The sequence below is a fragment of the Ascaphus truei genome, chromosome 22 (assembly GCF_040206685.1).
Source record: "Ascaphus truei isolate aAscTru1 chromosome 22, aAscTru1.hap1, whole genome shotgun sequence".
NCBI lineage: Eukaryota > Metazoa > Chordata > Amphibia > Anura > Ascaphidae > Ascaphus > Ascaphus truei.
Window position 1 is genome coordinate 8,935,806 of NC_134504.1, and position 20,852 is coordinate 8,956,657.

The following is a 20,852-nucleotide window of genomic DNA, read 5'->3' on the forward strand; positions in this document are numbered from 1 at the left end:
GATCCAGAGGAAAGCAAACAAAAAACCCAAGTAAAATATAAGGGGAAAAATAAATTCCTTCCTGACTCCAAATAATGGCCATGAGATATCTCACTGGATCAACATACTTTCCATGTTCACTTATTTGGTATATCCCTGTATACAGATGCAACTGCCTGTTGTCGACAGCTTGTCGAGGAAAATCTGTGACCATCTTGTGGTCACTCGTGAGATGGTCCATTACAGCCTGCATGGCCCCTGCGTTTGAACGGGACTCACGCTGTGTGCATCCAACCGGGTTCCACCTGTCTGTAATAGACGCACAGTAAGAGAGAGAGACTGAATCAGTCACTCTCCCGGCGCATTTCTAACAGGCAATCGCGGGGCTTTTATTTTATTGTAATAACATATTATTGTAGCAGGTTGTCTCCGGAGATGATCCGCATTAATTTCAGTTCCGGGGCCCCCTGCTTCCCGAGTTACAGGCCCCGTAATGGGGTGCTGGTATCCCAGTGGCCATGTTTAAATTCTCCTGTATCACGGCCCACTTGATCGGGAGATTTAAAAAACCCAGAGGGATACCAGCACCCCATAACAGGGCCTGTAACTCGGGAAGCAGAGGGTCCCCGGACCTGAAATCAATGCGATTCAGCTCTGAAGACCCCCAGCTACAATACAATGTTATAAAAATAAAAGCAACTTAATTACTTTAGTGGCAAACTGCTAAAAGAATGAAGGGGTTATGACAGATTATCTGGTTAATTGGGGGTGGAGGGGGTTAGTGAAGGGGGTAGTTGCTCCAGAGTGGGTGTTTAGGCCTACTGAGAAGGTTGCGGGAGGGGTTAACCCCATCATTACCTTAGTGGTAGTTACTGCTATGATAATGAAAGGGTTAACCCCTCCCACACCCACACGAATGGCCTAACCACCCACCCTGGGGAAACTACCGCCTTCACACACCTCCTCTGCCCCCACCAAAAACATTACAATACAAACATCAATCCAATACATTGAACAATCCCCCTCCCACCCCCAATAACATTATTACCATAGTCAGTGTTCGACAAACCTATACATCTGCACGCACCGAGTGGATTTAACACCGTGGCGAGCTCCTATTGGCCCAAGCAGCACACGTGTTCTTTTTTTTTTTAATTTTCTCTGCTCGCGTTGCTGTTTAATTTCCCCCGCTCGCGCTGGAGGAAAAAAAAAGCCGGAGGCGGGTTTATGTTGCTGCAGGAGCTTACCTGCTCCCTGAGCAGTGCCCTCCCTCCTCCCCCGTTTCTCCTCCCCGTAGCAGCCAGAGAGTGCCTCCACAGGCGCCTGCATATCCCCAATGGCCCCCGCATACCTCCCAATGCCCTCCCGCTTACCCCCAATGCCCCCCGCTTACACCCAATGGCCCCCACATACCTCCCAATGCCCCCCGCTTACCCCCAATGCCCCCCGCATACCTACCAATGCCCCCGCTTACACCCAATGGCCCCCGCATACCTCCCAATGCCCCACGCTTACCCCCAATGGCCCCCACATACCCCCAATAGTCGCCGCATACCCCCAATTGCTGCCGCAGGCCCCCGCATACCCCCCTCAAACATCCGATGTTTCCCGCAAGCTCCCGATGTCGCCCGCAGCCCCCCGATGACTCCAACATACCTCCGATGGTGAGCGGGACTCCCGGCGCCGTTTCTGGTAGTGTGTGTGTCTGTCAGAGTGTGTGTGTGTGTGTGTGTGAGAGAGTAAATGGGATGAAGTGATGGTCAGAGAGAGAGGAAAGGGGAGAATAGGGAAATTAAGAGAGCAGCGTCTGCATTATCTTCACATTTAGCGTCTGAGAGCACAGGCAGAATACACTGGTCCAACAGTGGAAGGAGCCCTTGAAAAACTGCTCCGTTTTTTCCAAATGTATTTCTATTCATTGTTATCTGGGAAAGGTCGTTGTAGAGTTGGATTTGTGCCCCGTCCATGGTCACAGTCCTCATTTCTCTGGCCGCCGCCATGATGCGGTCTTTAGCAGAGTATGCGTGCATTCTCAGCACCACATCTCTGTGTCGGTTTGGGTCCGATGATTTCGGGGCCAGGGCTCTGTGGGCACGGTCCGTGTGCAGGTCATGATCTGATAGATCAGGGACGAGCTGCAGAAAGAGTCTGCGGAGGAATGGTTGGAGTTCTTCGTGAGAGATAGTTTCTGGGATGTTTTTGAGGCGGATGTTTTGCCTTCGCTCCCTGTTCTCCATGTCCTCTAACTTGTCCTGTATATGCTGAATCGCCTCTCCACATCTCAGTACTTCTTCGCGGGTCTCAGCCTGTTCGTTTGAGGCTACCTCCATCTTAACCTCCAGGTCTTCCGTCCGCTCCGTCAGTGCTTCTACTTCTGCCCGGATGGTTTGGAGGGCCTTTTCCGTGTCCTCTTGAACTCCCCTCCTCATTTTAATAATTAGGGCATCAAAAAAGTCTTTATTTAGGACGGGGGGATCTGAGTCAGTCGGGCTCTGTCGGCCGCTGCGCACCTCGTGCTCCGGTTCTTCTCCGGCGCCATCTTGCTCCTCGGAGTTGATCTCAGCTAGGCGTTGCGCTGGAGCGAAGAACTTGGTGACGGGGCATTGACTCTTCCTCTGCGGCTTCCCTGCCATCTCTCCAGTGTGAGTTCTCGGGGTGGGATCGATTTTCGGGGGGTTTGGGGTGGGGAATAAGCTTATTCTATTATTTATATTGGTGAGGGCGCCGGGAGCTCATCCACTAGCAGACCATCGGCTGTGACGTCACCGGAAGTCTCCTCTCCAAATGTATTTCTAACCTTTGTACTCGTGTGAGACATATTGCTCCTGTAACTCTGCTGCATGGGGTTTGTTACAGAATAATCAGCAGGCCTAGGGGCTTCCTATGAGAGGCAATTAACCCTGAATATTCCCTAAAGGTGACCATACTACTTGTAACAAGATAACCTTTGATTACCCCAAAGGATGTTATGGTTCTCACCATCAACAGCAAATGAATTAATTTCACTCTTTATTGTGGTTAGATGAGCCTGAGTGTTTGGTTCTTCTTTCTCAGACTTAATCTCTAACGTCTCTGGTACAATCACTGGGAAACCTGCCAACAAGAAAAGGAAAATCCATCATGTAAAGCTGGGAGTGGGAACTCTTCTTGTGATATCACTATACAGAAATACTGTATACGGGTTCCTAAGGGGAGGGGGTAGGTAATTGATTGTACTTGATTATTAACCTTGAGGGATGAGTGTTTTTACCCCCCGAGTGCTGAAAACATGCTGGAGTTTATGGTGCTACCAATGTTCAAACCTCAATAATGATAACAATATTCTCAATATAACCTTAGACAGATCATATGTGTTTGTTTTTTAATAGAACATGTAGCTTATAATTGTATCCATGCTTTAATGTTATTCTCCTCAATATTGTAGACATTTCAGTCCATTTTTAAAACTAATTGAATAGAAGACAAGTGAGGATACAAGGTTACTTACCCCCAACAGGAAATGAATCTATTTCACTCTTTATTGAGGTCACATGATCCTCAGCGTTTGGTTCTTCTTTCTCCGACTTAACCTCTAATCGCTCCGGTACAAACGCTGGAAAACCTGGCAATAAGAAAAGGAAAACCCATCATGTAAAGCAGGGATTTGGGGCTCTTCTTGTGATTTCACCTTCTCTGATATTGGTATAATATAATACCTGTCGTAAAGAAATATTTTACTAGCCCTTCTGGCAAAAATTGACAAATATAGTTGAAGACATATTACATTTTACCTGCTGGTAGATCTATAAAAACATAAGATTAATTTGGGTGTTTGACTCATGTTACCTATGGCACACCTGTGAGCACGTGACCTGTATATGGGACAATGGTTAATACACACAGCTATCTAGCCAATTCACTTTCCTCCATGCATGGTCCCTCAAACAAACAAATATCTCCCCTCAATCCGTCCCAATATACCATCTGTCATGAAGGGCACACTTGTGAGCATGTGACATATGCAACCAGGGTTAACACACAACACTAACTAGCTGCCTCACCTTTCTCCTTCGCAAGGTACTTCAAATCAGTTAATATTTCCCGTGACTCCGTTACAACATATATTTAACCTGCTACCACCACCACCAGAGGAATGATTAAATGTACGTACAGAGTCTCGTCTCTGTTTATTAAGGAAACTATACACTTAACCATCCACAGTAACAGAGTGGGAGGGAACACATATACGAGATGGAATGTCCAAATAATTGACATGGCATCCTAAACAGTGGCTTTGAGATGTAGTCACCTGGAGGCAAATTCAGCCATTTTTTTGTTTGTTATGGAAACCATCAAGTCTATCGATGGGTGACCACATCATTGTACTATGTCCATGAATATTTGTGGACAACTCCCATTGTCCTGCTAGGACAGTTTGTCTACTCAAGAAATCTGCCTTTATATTTTGGTTTCCTTTAATGTAAGTTGCTGAAAGATGGGGAAACGGCATTTTCCACCTATATCAGGATCCATGCTGGTAGTGGGCAGTGCTCCTCTGTCCATGCTGGTAGTGGGCAGTGCTCCTCTGTCCATGCTGGTAGTGGGCAGTGCTCCTCTGTCCATGCTGGTAGTGGGCAGTGCTCCTATGAAGGTGCTGAGATAGGATGGTCCTTGATTTAGATTTGGTGTATGCCAGCTGTACCTGTATAAAAGAGAATAAATGTAATTAGTACGATCTGTTTTCGTTGACAAATATACAGCATTTAGTATCAGCTTTGAAACCTAAAATTATTAGCACAAAACAGCCCCAAAGGAGTCAGAGAGACAGGGACACCAACACACACATCTGGTCCATCCTCAAACAAGAACCTCATTTCAAACATTACAAAATACATTAATGGCTCAGGATTATGCTATAACATAACCATCTAGTATAAAGAGTCAGGGATCAACCTCTATAAGAATAGCAATGCCCTCCCAGTGCAACATAGTAACACACTGTACAGTGCTATAGTATAAATAAAAAAAAGCAGATACATCTGGTGCTCCCGTTTGGCATCCGAGAGACTTCTATGTACGCACGTCTTTATTTATATAGCGCCATTAATGTACATAGCGCTTCACAGCAGTAATACACGTAACATTATAATAATAATAACAACAACAAATAACAGAATGGGAATAAGCGCATCAGACAAAGGTAATGTGCATGATGATATACATCCATAGGCACTTATTTTTATGTATGTTATGACATTCAATTACAATCAGCAGACATCTGTTTGGTTTTATCATCATACAATTCCCTATAAAACACATCTCTAAATGCCGATTGACAACCCCCTGGTGAAGATGTTAGGCAACGAAACATTGTGCCGATTAGGAGCAAAGATACAGGGATTAGGCCTCATCCCCAGTGTTAGCTGCTGTGCACGCTACGACGTGCTCGGCGGAAACAAGATCCGCCCCTCTATGGTGCCGAGCCCAGTAGCTGCCTGCACGCGCATGGAGAGATCGCGACGCGCGACCAAATTTTGGAAAGACAAGATTTTTGTCTTTTCTAGCGACAACGGAGCGCTGGCCACGTCACGGCGGCAGTTCAGCCAATGAGGGCGAACCAGCCGCGTGACGTCATGGGCGCGCCACCTCCCCACCCACCGCGATCTCCTGCATCTCAACCAGACTGTGGCTTTCACACGTGCAGCAGCTGACACTGGGGCCGCAACCTTAGGCCGAGTCCATAGGACAGTCAGCGCTGAGCCGTGCAGACGCTCCGCGATGAGCCCCGTCATCCTCAATCAGGATGTCTTGAGAGGGGGCTCCCGCGAGCGTCCGCAGGCGTGCTGAGGCGCAGGGATTTTCAGCCGAAAGGCAAAACCTGTTTCTGAGCGCGCTGTTGGCTGAAAACCTCCAGTCAGAGCGAAGCAGCGTCAACGTCACGGCGCCGTGACGTCGGCGCTTCACAGGCTATTGGCCCAGTGAAGTTAGTGCCCCACCTCCCGATCGCGCACGCTGCCTCATCTGCTAGTTCATGCAATCGCTCCTGATTGCGCAGCCGAGCCTCAGCGTGAGCGCGGAGGAGCGCTGACTGCAAAACTATGGACGCAGCCTTATAGGGAACCCTGCTAAACCACTTAGCAGTGAGTGTGTGAGGATGCTGCCTGGGACGAGTGTGTGTGTATATATATATATATATATATATATATATATATATATATATATACACATACATACATACACACACACACACACACACACACACACACACACACACACACTTGGTGACCTGTGCATGCGCAGAGAGAAGAATCCCTACGGACAGCGCACAACTCACAAAATGATTTATTATTAGAGTGTAAAAAGTCACTTTTATTGGTATTGTAGTAAAATAAAGAGATTCTGGATATACAACTATTATCTCATTGGTCGCTAACAACCAATATATAGCAATCCTGACGCAACACTGACTGTAAGCTCTTCAGAGCAGGGACACCTCTTCCTAAATGTTACTTTTATGTCTGAAGCGCTTATTCTCATGACCTGTTATTTATATTATTTGTTATTGATATGATTGTCGCGTATTACTACTGTGAAGCGCTATGTACATTAATGGCGCTATATAAATAAAGACATACAATACAATACAAGTTTGCAGGCAACAGACTTACATATTAATAACATGAGAGCGCGTTAATGAGCAGTGACAGGGCGGGATAGAAGCGCTAATAGTCTATAGAGCGGAGATAAGAAGCTCTTCCAGGCATAATATCGGAGCCCTATTCTGAACAGTAAATTAGCAGCGTCCATGATCATGTATGTGCAACCAATATATAGCTATCCTGCCACAGTGACAGATATAACAGCCTGACACCCAAGTGACCATAGAGGATAACAGCCCAGGTATATCTGCAGGGTACCTTGCAGTTAGGAGGGGGGTCCCCGGCGGTTAGGGGGGCTCTGGTCTCTCCTCTGCTGCAGTCACAGCTCCGGGTCACTGCTATTTTTCTAATGTGATTTCTCAGGAAATGGAAACACTGACTACATCCAGGTCACAGCTCTGTGTCCTACTGCGCATGATCACACTAAGAGGATCATGGGAGTTGTAGTTTTTATAGACCAGTACAGATTAAGTGTCACATACAGTGTAGATCAGTAACATTTCCCAGAGACTGTGCTAGGGAGAGATAGTTACTTCTGCATGTAGATGTGTATATTCCTCTTGGTCCTTAATATATTGCAGTAAAGCTGCTTTAGTTTCTCCCTTTTGGCCAATGCTGATATGAAGGAGGTAACCTGGATATAATATAACCCCTGAGGCTGTAATAACACTAAAGTACTGCACATTTATACATACACCTGCTCTCTCTGTGTCTCTCACAGGCAGGGCTGGGGCAGGACAGACAGGGCTGGGGCAGCACAGGCAGGGCTGGGGCAGCACAGGCAGGGCTGGGGCAGGACAGGCAGGGCTGGGGCAGGACAGGCAGGGCTGGGGCAGCACAAAGCGGGCCTCTTACTGCCGCTGTGCCCAGCGTGTCCCCAGCTGCTGGCCTGCCTCACTCCTGCACTGTCCCATGCCAGGACTCCGTCTCATGCCCGTGCGCGCAGAAAGCTACATTCTCAGCACGCCGACGTCACAGAGAGCCAGGACGTACGAGGCAAATGTTGCTGAATTCAACTAGCCAAGGCACAGATAAACTTAGTTAACTAACTAATAATGTTCTATAATTACTTTAAAAAAAAAGTGCTGTAAAGAATTATTACATCATTTTTAAAATGTTAATGAGTGATATTGTGAATAGTTCTAAGGGTCCGGACCTGCTACATCTTCTCCTTCGGCTGCATTTCCAGATCTCCCGGTCACCGCTCGCACCACCCCTTGTCTTTAAAGCTAATTGTAATTTTTATTCTGGTATATTGTAATGTATCCTTATTATTTTAATGTTATGCATGGTTCTGTTGTGGGACATTTTTAATACACATCCATATACTGCTTCTCAATGCGCTTTCCGCTTCTCTCTTTTTGCTACATTGTGAGCACCCTTAGGGCGGAGTTCTGCGGACGGCTGCAAGAGATCTGCAGTACTCCACAGACATGTGACAGCGTGGGCGCGGAAATCCTTATATATTATATCAGTGTAGCCATGGCTGGGCCAGCTACCTTTCTGCCTTCCCTGTCACGTAAGTTCTAGTAAGATTCAGACAGTGACCGGCTATCCTATGGGGTTTTCCCCCCTCCTGCAGCCTCTCTGTGTGAGAGAAGTGGAGATGACATGGAAGTCTGTGTCTGTCCAATAAGGATGCAGGGCCTGTGCCCTCCCCTTTTGCACAATAGAGGAGGTGTCCTAATTATAGAGATGAACCCAGCCCTCACAGGGTGGCGTTCAGGCAGTCCCTCTTTCCTCTTGAGGGATGAGGATGTAAGCCAAGTCTCCTCCCGGCTGGCAGGAAGACATGTGCTCAGCCCCTAATGGGCTGAATGCATTCCACTACTCTAGTGAAGCCTTATCACTATCAGCAGGCCTGTACCATCCAGGAGCCTGGAAGCTATCCTGTCAACTGATTGCAATCGCTGTAATAACATCATGCAGTGGCTGCAGAATAAAGACCATCCCTTTTTATATATCTCTGGCTGAGTCGCTGTGACGGTAACTTTGTGACAGGCTATTAATACACACCAAAAATATAACTGGGTTGAACTGAACGAGGCTTAGATATGATAAAATATAATTTATTCCTTGAAAAAGGTGAACACAACAAGATAGTACAAATAACAGACAAAATATGACACTTACTTAAAGGTTAGGACAAGAAAGCCATCAGGATACAGGATGGGCCATTTCTTCCATAATTCAGGTTCAGATGTGGACATCACGACAATACATAAGGACCATGAAGACAATTGAGTAAGGGGTGACTCTGACTTATATACCATTTCAACCCTTTACTCTTAACCCTAGGTGCCGAGTTGGCTAGGAAAATCTCTTTGAAGTAGATTTTAAGTGTAAAGGATGACACTCCCAAACCACTCAACTTCCTTTGTTCCCGGCCCTAGTATAAACAATCAGGGCAATTAACTTTTGATCACAGGGCTATGCTAAGTCTTCAGGATGCCCTTCCTGCCCTATTAGCATAGCAGATGGGGTCTGCATTATCAGAGCAGATCCAAAATCCCATATACACTTTAATATCTTCACATATTAATAAGTTCCGTTCTGGTGGGTCCAGTGGGTCGAAATCTGCCAGTTATTAAAGCCTACATATTGGCCAAATTTCAACTCTCTGTGACCTCCAGAACCGGAGATACAGAAATGCACTTTAATACATTTTTTAAAATACAGGATTCGTCCCTTTAAAAATGAATCTCTGCTTTTTACTCTTTCCCCATTGAAATCAACGGGGTCCGCTGCCATAGCGTTGAATGGCGGGCTCCGCTGTTGCCGTCAATGGGGTTTCCCGCCATAGGCTTTCAATGGAGAAACGCCGCCATTGAAGTCCATGGGAAAAAACCAACAAACTTTATATTCGCCCACACTCCGTCTGGTTGATCGGAGGGGGCTGGGATTGGCCATGCATTAAAGCCAGAACCTTGGCTACATGCCACCCAAATCCCATCCCTCTGGTCATTTCAGAACCGGAGATATGGACTTACATTTTTCATCATTTCACACTTAGTCGTTTTTACGCCACGTGGCTTTTCCCCCTTGGAATCAATGGCCGGCGCCGCCATAGACAATGCATGACGCACGTCGCCATTAGATTCAATGGGACCTCCGCTCCGCCATTGAAGTCAATGGCGCGACCCACCTCCGCTCGACCCCTTACGGGGGTCTCTCATTCCTGGACCCGGTGTGGATCGTGTGTGGGGGTTCCTAGGAGCTAGGGGCAAAAAGAACTTTATTCCCAGGGGCCCTAAAACCTAAGATTCCCACGCCAATTGTCTTTGAACTTGACCGAAGTGATTAAACTCTTTTCAAAGACATTGTATCCGCTTTTACGGTCTGCGGTTTGGATGGCTGCCAACCTGTTCCTCGAGGCCGGCGTTGAGGAATCTCCATTGAAGTCAGTGAGCCCATTGACTTACAATGGGAAACCGCCGCTCCTCCTCTCGGACGCCACCTGCTGGTCGTCGCTGGAAAACAGGTCCAAAACCGCTACTTCTGCCATTAGAACGCATGGAGGCTCAATGGTGACCTATGGACGGCTGCAAAATGGAGCCTGAAAAGGCGGGAAAAGGGAACAAAGGGCTATAATCACTAAATTAACATTAACCCCTTCCCTCCCGCATCAACCCTATTGTATGTGTGAGTGCAAACACCAGGATAACACAATACAGTTATACAGGGGAATAAACATTTGGATACTGAAGCAAGGTAAAAACACATTACCGGACCTCAGTCCAGTTAACCCCTTGCTTCCCAGGTGAGAGTAGAGGGTGGCCAAATGGGTTTAACCCCTTTAATCCCGGGCCAAACCCCCTCTATCATGACAGTCGCAATCTATTGGACAGATGTATGGGGATAAAAGACTGTCATGGTGGGGATTGTCTTCATTCCTATTGGAGTCCACTATGACTGGAGGAGCTAGCATCAAGAAAGAACATCATGGATCATCATGAGCCTGTCCTGTGTTCCCATGTCATTGCGGAACACTCAGCATCTCCTGAGCTAAACAGGTACCGAGCACCACACAAAACTGTAGCCAGGGTAAATCCTGAGGGGGGGGTGGGTAGACAAATTGAGGCACTGCTGAGATGCAGGACAGGGCAGGCTCTTGGACTTGACAGCGTTGCAGGACTTTGTATTAAAAGAGGCTGGGGTCGGGCCCCTGATGGTACCAGGGACCACGGGCGTCCATTAAAGTAAGGGAGGCTGTCTAAGCCTTACCAGAAAGACTTTGGTGGGGCGATCCCGAGGGTATGTTTCCAGGGAGTGAGCTACCCTTCATCGTAGTTCAAGACAGGGCCAAGTAAATCCTTACCACGCACTCTTAAGGAACCACTGGGTGCCTGATCACATAGACTTTGCGGATGGGGCGCTCCCGAGGGTATGGTACCGGGGAGCGAGTACCCTTCTTTGAAGGAATGCACAGAGTATGCTAGTGGGGGCGACCCCCCTGATGGGATGTTACCAGGGGAGTGCTGTTACCCTGCTTCAAATGGGCCAGCACCTCCACAGTGTACCGTGGGGACCCTTGGGTACCTAACACAAAGACTGTGTTTAAAGGGATGGGACCCTTCAGGTTCTGGGGCAACCCGTGCAGCAGGCACGACGGACTGTGCTTATCGGGACGCACCCAGTGGGCAATTTATCCAGAGAGCGTGTACCCCACATCTAAAAGGGACGGGCCCCTTACAGCGAGCCATAAGGGACCTTGTGCACCGTAAAAGCTCTGGACTGTGCTAAAAGTCGAAAGGAATAAAGAGGTGAGCCTGTGACGCATCTCCAGGGATCCTGTGTAAGTGTATTCTAGTTCCATTGCAGTGCTCTCAAAGCAAGTGCCTTGTCTGTGTTGGCAAAACCAAGATGGCGTTCCCGCCGAACCACATGGGTTTGCACAAAAACGTAAGCTCCCAATTCTGCAAAAGAGTTGCAAGCTTCTGGCGGCAAATGCTAACCCTGCCCATCGCTGTGACTGGCTCAGCCAGAGTCAGGTCACACATTGATCCGCCTCCGCCCCTGCTCAATGTTCCGCCTAAGGGAGGAGCCACTCCTACCAGCTAATCAGGGACGTGGTCTTTGAGAAAGGAGGAGTTGACCGCACCCTACTAACATCAGTTCTGCGGAGCTACTGAAGAGAGAAAGGTGTATAGCTGAACTGCTGCTGCTTTATCAATCTCAAAAATGTCAGTATTGGACCTTACCAACTATTATTTGCCAAGTGGCTACTTAGTGGTCATGATCCATGGACAGCAATATTTGAGGTGCGTCTGCCCCAACTGTCGGTTGCCAGGAGGCGACGTCAGTGTTTCCGCGAGATGTGAGCATTGCAGAGCCTTGTATATTGGCCTGCTAGCCCTGTACCGCCAGCTGTGGTGTTCCAACCTATCGATAGGGCCTTTACCCCCTTGGGTGCGGCCTCAATAGTCGTCTCTATTCCAATACCTCTGCTTACCTATGTCGAGGCTCTACTGCCCTGGGAGGCGACTGGTGGAAATCTCTACACCGCAGGGCCACCTGTGGGCCTGTGTGCCCTGCAATCGACTCACCCAGGTTCCTGTGTTCCAGTTGTTGGGACGCCTACTGCGAGTCCAACCCAGATGGTTCCGGGACCGAAGCCGGTGTTGCCGTGACGTGAAGGTGAATTGGCTGCCCCGGGGGTGTTGGGTGTGCTTCCCGAGGTGTGCTAGGAACAAGGTAGCTCCATATGTCCAGCTGCCAGGGAGATTGAAGTGCCCCGGCATCGCATCCCAGAGGAGGTCCCCTTACCCTCCTCTTCAGAGAGTCCCACTGTCAGACACCTGCGAAGAAAGGCTCTTCACTTACCGTGGTTCAGTGACAGAGTTCCGTTCCAACGACGCTCAAAGAGGACGTCGAAGCTATGGAGGATTCGCCCGCCGTACCGTCCGATGTTGTCTCCTACCTCCAGATTGGTGAAATTCCTGCATCTTCTACTCCTCAGGATCCGGTCGCGGCCTTCTCTGGTGAGTAGCCGGGCGGAGCCCTGTTTGGTGCGCGTCAGGGTTACACACTTCCGGTGCAGCCAGATGTGATGTCATCGCCGCCGAACCTGCGCCTGCCTGGCGGTCACGAGAGAACAGCACCTACAGATGACGTTGCTTAGATGGCGGCTGCGGAACTCAGTACGGGACTAGCTGGGGTGAGTGAGAAATCTTCCACAATTGTCTCTGCCCCAAGAAGGTTCCGGCTCGTGGAAGGGGTCATTGGATCCCTAAAGCTACTTCACGGCCCAGTCCCAAAGGCCATGGTAACCCCAAGTTTGCCGCTATTTCTGGACTGGCCATGGACACTGTTAGGCCCGATACACCAGCCGCACTTGCCCATGCCCTGTCACCTGTCCCTGGTTCTGTCACTAGTCTCTACGTCCAGCCTGATTCTGTCTGTTCAAAGTAAGGGCAAGACCAATCCCGTCACGTATACCCGGGAGCATCCTAGGCCCGACGCTTTGGATCCTAATCCCCTGCTTTTGTCCCCTTCTACTCCTGTGGTGGAGCTTAATGTTCCAGTTTCCAGTTCCACTGATGCCCCTGTCTGGGTGTTGTCCAAGTTTCCTGGGGATGATATGCCTCATGGCTATGCTAATTATCTCAGAGACTGAGACTTTTCGGGCAAAGATTGTTATTCTAGTGATTCAGAAGGAGAAATACCCTATGAGGGTAGGATACCAGAAGATAGACCAGCTGGGTCTCAAGGGTTATTCAGGTAATTTAGGGAATCCTCCTTGTCACAGCAATCAGCTACCTCCGGTGTGCCTACCGAGATGGACACTAGTGTTATCAGTCCCAGTATGGAATGTCAGTCAGAGGAACCCCTTAGTGGCTAGAGGCTAAAGTAATAAAGGAGCTAAACCAAACTATCTGGTTTGTTAGGGATAGAGGGGGTGGGTGAAGGGGTAGTTAACCTGGGGATGGTGATTAGACCTCTTGGGTGAGAGCGATTAACACCTTCATTACTTAGCTGTATGGCTACTAGCGCTTTTGCCCATTCATCACAATAAAATGCATACAAACTTAAAGCAATACATGTTTTACTTCACCTGCCAGAATGAAGGCATCCTCCTCTTCTGCATGAACATGTAAGGACCGATGCCCAACCATTAAAACCACCAGTAAACCCTTAATTACCTTAGCAGTTAATACCACCAAGGTAATTAAGGGGTTACTGGTGTTTTAATGGGGGATGAATGGAGGGTGTACTGTAGTTGCCCCGGTGTGGGTGGCTAGGCTATGCGGGAAGGTTGCAGGATAGGTTAATCCCTTCATTACTTAAGTGGTTGTAGCTGCTAAGGTAATGAAGGGGTTAACCCCACCAACCTTTCCAATAGGCCTCACCACCCGCCCTCATCACCAAACACACAAATGAGCAAAAGAACTAGTAGCCAAATGGCTAATAGCACTTTTGTGGTGACAAAATCTGAGGCCCGAACATACCCGAGGCCCAAAATCTGAGGCCCGTATACCTTGAAAGGGCACCTATCCGGTTCCATTGATAAAGAGCAAGAATCTAAGGCTAAGCCACAGAGGTGTCTGTCCGCTGTGATTGCCAAGTGTGTATCTATGGAGAAGATAAAGCATCATATGCAGAGTGAGTTGGAAGATGTGGATAAGGGGCAGAGAAAATCTGACAAAATGATTGCTGACTGGAAGGAGTATTATGAGATCTCTCAGAAAGACATTCACTATCTCAACATAGAGCTCAAAGTCTCACAGAAAGGTGCACACTCAACAGAAAACTGGAACTAACGGAATAAGGTCTGCGCTCTCAGCACACAGGTCTGTAAATTGAAGGACAATATCCTGATTAATTTAGAGACTATAAAAAGAGAGAATACAAGTCTGAAAGAGGAAGTTTCAAATGTAACTGACCAGATCAGTGAAAGGAATGAAAAGCTTCACGAGTTAGAAAAAATTAAGAAATTATTTGAACAGGAAAAGTTAGAAGAATGGAGAATTTAGAGGGAATGCTGCGAAGAGAACTTGACTCCGTGGAACAACGCACACAAGCAGAGCACATACTGCAGAGCCAGCTACAAGATCAGCGTACACATCTACAGAAGGCCGAGGAGAAGCCACGAACTCTGAGAAACCTAATGCTTGTTGGGAGAAAGGGATAAGAGAAGCCATTTGCTTGGGAGGCGAGAGGGAGAAATGGATTGGAGAGGCCTCATTTTTCTGCGGAGCAGGAGGAGACGGAGATCAAAGAGATGTGATGCTTCAGAAGGTGGGTAAGAAGGGTCCAGAAAAGCCTGATGTTTGAGGAGTGGACTGGGGAAGGAATGGACCAGAGAAGCAGGGTTCTTAGGGACTGCATTCCATAGTCTGTGAAGTGATCCTGTCTTTTGCGATGTCATATGTGAGGTAATTTGTGACATGATGTATGACATCAACAAAGCATGGAGGGAGTTACGGTTGCGTGTCATACTTTTGAAGGGTTTGCTTACAAGCCTTAACTACATTTAAGTGTTTGTCAATGTAATATTGATATATTTAGACTAGGCTAGCACATACAGTTGTGTTGCGTTATGGCTGAAACTCCCCACAAGCTAGATTAGATAACCCACTCTCCCCATGGAATTTATCCAAATGTTTTTGTTTTACTGACCAATAAATACCTAGATACACCAAAAAAAACGAACCTGCACTAGTAACCATCAAACAGTCTTCAAAATCCAGGTGGAGCATGAGATTGTGACAACTCATGACGTCTACTACATAATGTGCTGTTTTTTATGCTTTTACAAATCGTACGATTCCTTCATCAAATCGCTCACAATGCGAGTACGAGTCCCATCTTTTAAACATAAAATATTTACTATTGACCTTGACTATGGTTTCTATTTCTCTCTTTCACTGAGGCACCAATTATCTTACTCCCCTACACAAGAGGAACATAGCCCCAGTCTTGGACCTGCCTATTTTATACCTACTACACTGTGAGTAGGCACTCTATATGAGCCAAGACATACATATGACCTACAACGATTACACTATTACAAGACACCTGCACTTTGATACCATTTATTTTTCTTCTTTCGCTTGTTGATTTTTCCCCATGCTACCCCTGGATTTTGAAAACCGTTTCATCTTATTACGGATCAGTGAAGATACCAGCGGGTTTGAGCAGGGGTTACAACTTAATTATTTTGTTTAGTTATTTCACATATTCACATTCACGGTATGCACTATTGTATTTAAAATATAGGCACAGTCACAGAAGCAACACAATATTATTGTCTTATCACTGTTTTTCACTTGGTTCACTGATTCTATAAACACCGAATACGTGGATTCTGCTCCTATTTATCACATTGTTGTTTGTTGTTTCTAGTAACCATCAAAGATATATATAACAGTAATTATACAGTTATATGCTACGGTGATGAGTGTCGGTGCTCCTCTGAGGTACAAATAAATTATATAAACCAGAAAAGGTCATACACAGATGTGACCAGAAACCTCAATAATTCAAGCCACTCAGGGTGTATCTCAAAATATAAATCAATCATTTATTACATGGCACAATACAAATAAGCAAAACAATAGCCTACCACAATAAATACCTTGGGCAGTTTGACATTACATAGAAGAAAAACAGGTCTTTTAAAAATATATGTTAATCCTTGGTGTACCAGATTATTAAAATACTGAATATTTTAATGGTACTATTGTGTTGGTAGGGGCAGCCTGGCAAGGAAATTAAAGGTTAAGCCCGTTGGATGCCCCTACCCGTCAAGGAGGGTGTCTATGCTGTAGGCTTATGTGGCCAGTTTATTGCAGCCAAAATGGCTGACACCCTGTATATTATGTCCCCCAATAAGATAGGGAAATATACTGTGTATATTTTACCATTCGGATTTGTAAGACTCCATTGTGTGGTGGGCTGGTAATCTACTCAGCCCGGCCATCACATAATGGAGGTCTGGAACATAATTTGTGTTAGGTGAGGAGATTGGGAAAACTGTGGAAGTGGGGAGGGCCTGGACTCAGATCGGTGGAGCATGTACTTCAAAAGCAGAGCAATTGTTCATCCCTGACTGAGGTGTCTACCTCTGCAGGAGCTATCAGGCTGAAACTGGGAACCATGACCTGGTCCTAGCCCCACCGGCACGTTTTCCAATGTTAGTTTAAATTTCCCACCCTCCTCCGTGGACTGTCCTAAAGCACTGTTACCTTCCATAGCCATGACTGGTCCATCTCAGGCGAGCTCTTCCGTGACAATTAACATGACATTATCAAGTTACCTGCCTTTTTTTATTACTGTGGTATTTCTACTGTATACTACCAGTATATTGACCAACCCTACTATAAACAAGCAAAAGGTTTCTCCCCTGTATGAATCATCTGGTGTTTGACGAGGCTTCTCTTATCACTGAATTCTTTCTCACACTCTGTACATGTGTAAGGTTTCTCCACTGTGTGAATTTTCTGGTGTGTGAGGAAATAGTCCTTCCGTGAAAAGCTTTTCCCACAATCAGTACATCTGAAAGGTTTCACACCTGTGTGAATCCTCTGGTGCCTGGAGAGGATGCTCCGATCAATGAATTGTTTCTCACAAACCGAACATGTTTAAGGTTTCTCCCGTGTATGAATCATCTTGTGTGTGAGGAAACATCTCTCATCACTGAATTGTTTCTCACACACTGTACATGTGTAAGGTTTCTTCCCTGTGTGAACCTTCTGGTGTCTGAGGAGGCTTCTCTTATTATTGAATAGTTTCCCACACTCTGTACATGTGTACAGTTTCTCCCGTATGTGAATTTTCTGGTGTGTGAGAAGATAGTCCTTCTGTGAAAAGCTTTTCCCACACTCAGTACATGTGTAAGGTTTCTCCCATGTGTGAATTTTCTCATGTGTGAGGAGAGAGTCCTTTCGTGAAAAGCTTTTCCCACACTCACTACATGTGAAAGGTTTCATCCCTGTGTGAATCCTCTTGTGCCTGGAGAGGTTGCTCTGATAAATGAAATGTTTCTCACATACTGAACATGTGTAAGATTTCCCCCCTGTATGAATCATTTTGTGTGTGAGGAAACATCCCGCATCACTGAATTGTTTCTCACACACTGTACATGTGTAAGGTTTCTTCCCTGTGTGAACCTTCTGGTGTGTGGGGAGATAGTCCTTCCGTGAAAAGCTTTTCCCACACTCAGCACATGCAAAAGGTTTCACCCCTGAGTGAACCCTCTGGTGCCTGGAGAGGTTGCTCCGATCCATGAATTGTTTCTCACACACCGAACATGTGTAAGGTTTCTCCCCACTATGAATCATTTTGTGTGTGAGGAAACATCCCTTATCACTGAATTGTTTCTTACACTCTATACATGTGAAAGGTTTCTCCACTGTGCGACTCCTCTTGTGCGATAGGACTTTACCCTTCAGTGAAAAATGCTTTCCACAGTCTGTACAGGTAAAGTTTTGTTTGCTAGTGTGGAGACAAAGGTGTGTGATCAAATCCATATTCAGTGAGAAGCTTTTCCCACACTGACACACAAAAAGCTGAGCACTGCAACTCTTTGAATCTCTCTCGTATCTTTTGCTCGACCCATACTTGGAGTCAGTTTTTGCTGTGAGCTGTACAAGGCCTGTAAATTCACCTTCATGTGGCACTGGTTCCTTGCACATGTCCAATATGCGGTAAGAATCATTGGTTTTTGGCACTTCAGGGCTGCAGGAAGTGAAGCAGCGTCTGGACATGCAAGAGCTCCAGTTCTGCTCCTCATTCAGGCAGTTCTCTAACAAAAGTAAACAAAAAAGACAGAGCGCAAATGTTTTCAAATCTGTAAAGCAAATTACTAATAAAAAATACTTTGCAGAATCTACTTGATCATTTCTTAATTAACAAAATGTTCTGGTTACTCTATACCCATGGCTTTAAAATAGTGTCCCTGGATATCCAAAACCCCCAATGACTTTGGTGGTGTTCCCCAAAGTCCTGCAATATGTTTCTGGCAGTTCACACAGTGAATTAATTTTGATAGACATATATGTATTCATTCCTGTATTGATTCTATACGTGTACATTTACATCCTCCAAATCATAACGTAAAGATAGGTGTGAGAAGTATACATGGGCATCTAAACATGGACCAATTGCTCCATCTTGTGTCTTACATAGTGGATGAGGTTGAAAAAAGACATATGTCCATAAAGTCCAACCTATGCTAAATTTAGACAACAGATATTTTATCCTATATTTATATTTACTATATATACTGATCCAGAGGAAAGCAAACAAAAACCCAAGTGAAAAATCATAAGGGGAAAAATAAATTACTTCCCGACTCCAAATAATGCCAATTAGATTTCTCCCTGGATCAACATCCTTTCCATGTTTACTTATTTGGTATATCGCTGTATACCTTTTTTTTAAAAAAATTATCACTTTGTTTTGATTACATTTGGGGGTTAGAGGGTACCGAATAAAGAAAGGAATAGGGAGGGGGAGGGGGAGGGATTAATCAGAGGTTGAAGGAACAACCAAGATTGACACATTGTATTTACATGTACATACAGGTTGACAGGTACCAACTCAGTGGTATATCGTGATTGACATTATTGTATTGTATTGTATGTCTTTATTTATATAGCGCCATTAATGTACATAGCGCTTCACAGTAGTAATACATGTAGTAATCAAATAAATAACAGATAATATAAATAACAGATCATGGGAATAAGTGCTTCAGACATAAAAGTAACATTAAGGAAGAGGAGTCCCTGCCCCGAGGAGCTTACAGTCTAATTGGTAGGTAGGGAGAACGTATAGAGACAGTAGGAGGGAGTTCTGGTAAGTGCGTCTGCAGGGGGCCAAGCTTATGTATCATGTGTTCAGAATGTCCACAGTGCTATTCATATGCTTCTTTAAGCAAGTGTGTCTTAAGGTGGGTCTTAAAGGTGGATAGAGAGGGTGCAAGTCGGGTACTGAGGGGAAGGGCATTCCAGAGGTGTGGGGCAGCCAGTGAAAAAGGTTTAAGGCGGGAGAGGGCTTTAGATACAAAGGGGGTAGAAAGAAGACATCCTTGAAAAGAACGCAAGAGTCTGGATGGTGCATAACGAGAAATTAGGGCAGAGATGTAAGGAGGGGCAGAAGAGTGTAAAGCTTTAAAAGTGATGAGAAGAATGAAGTGTGAGATGCGGGATTTGATCGGAAGCCAGGAGAGGGATTTCATGAGGGGAGATGCTGAGACAGATCTAGGAAAGAGTAGAGTGATTCTGGCAGCAGCGTTTAGGATAGATTGTAGGGGAGACAGGTGAGAGGCAGGAAAGCCGGACAGCAGGAGGTTACAGTAATCAAGACGGGAGAGAATGAGGGCCTGAGTCAGAGTTTTAGCAGTCGAGCAACAGAGGAAAGGGCGTATTTTAGATATACAGCGGAGGAAAAAGCGACAGGTTTTAGAAATGTTTTGACTGTGAGGGGCGAATGTGAGAGAGGAGTCGAGTGTGACCCCTAGGCAGTGTGCTTGAGCTACTGGGTGAATGATGGTAGTTCCAACAGTAATGTGGAAGGAGGTAGTAGGCCCAGGTTTGTGAGGAAGTATGAGGAGCTCTGTTTTAGCCATTATCCAAGAAGCCTGACCCTTCAACCCCGGAGATCCTCACATGAAGTCCTTTCCTGCCTCTGCTTACCCAGAGCCTATCTTTCTATCCAGGAGTCCCATGTTTTATAAAAGGTACGGCTTGTATGCCTTAGGAATGCCATTAGCCTTTCCAACTCCATTACTTCCCCAATTCTATCCTCGACCACCCTCAAGGGTGGAGTTAGATGATTTTGTCCATCTGGCTGCAACCAAAAAGAATATGGGATATTAGTTTTTTTTTTTTAAGAAGAAGAAATAATGTTCTCGATTGGCATTGCCTGGACTATAATCACTAGAACTAGGAGAACTATTATGTCTAAAGTCTCTTTGATTATGTTTTGAACCATAATCAAGTACTGCTGTATTTTAGGGCAGGACCACCACATATGATAAAGCCCACCTGGTCCCTGCGTAAAGATTGTAATATTGGTTTTAACCTGTTGGCCATGATCTTACAATGTATATTTAAATCAGAGTTAAAAAATGGGGCTATAGCTCCCACAATTTAAAGGATGTTTCCCTTCATTGTGGATTAAAGCTATCTTTGCCTTTGCCATCTGTTCTGGGATTGGAGCTCCATCTAGGAATGAACCGGTCACGACTTTATACCTTTCTGGGATCATTCAGTAGGCAAAACAAGTTAG

General features: G+C 46.0%; 1 protein-coding gene across 1 annotated transcript in view; it reads right to left on the bottom strand.

Annotated features, from left to right (window-relative positions):
• The window catches only part of LOC142472598 (uncharacterized), a 93,151-nt gene extending 86,178 nt beyond the window's left edge, over positions 1–6,973 (bottom strand). Inside the window, exons 1-4 of the mRNA XM_075579673.1 lie at positions 6,876–6,973; positions 4,476–4,660; positions 3,467–3,580; positions 2,959–3,072 (exon numbers count right to left, since the gene is read on the bottom strand). Of these exons, the coding sequence (XP_075435788.1) occupies positions 2,959–3,072; positions 3,467–3,580; positions 4,476–4,581 (334 nt within the window). The 5' untranslated portion in view covers positions 4,582–4,660; positions 6,876–6,973. The remainder of the gene's footprint in view (positions 1–2,958; positions 3,073–3,466; positions 3,581–4,475; positions 4,661–6,875) is intronic.
• Positions 6,974–20,852: the final 13,879 nt, after the last annotated feature.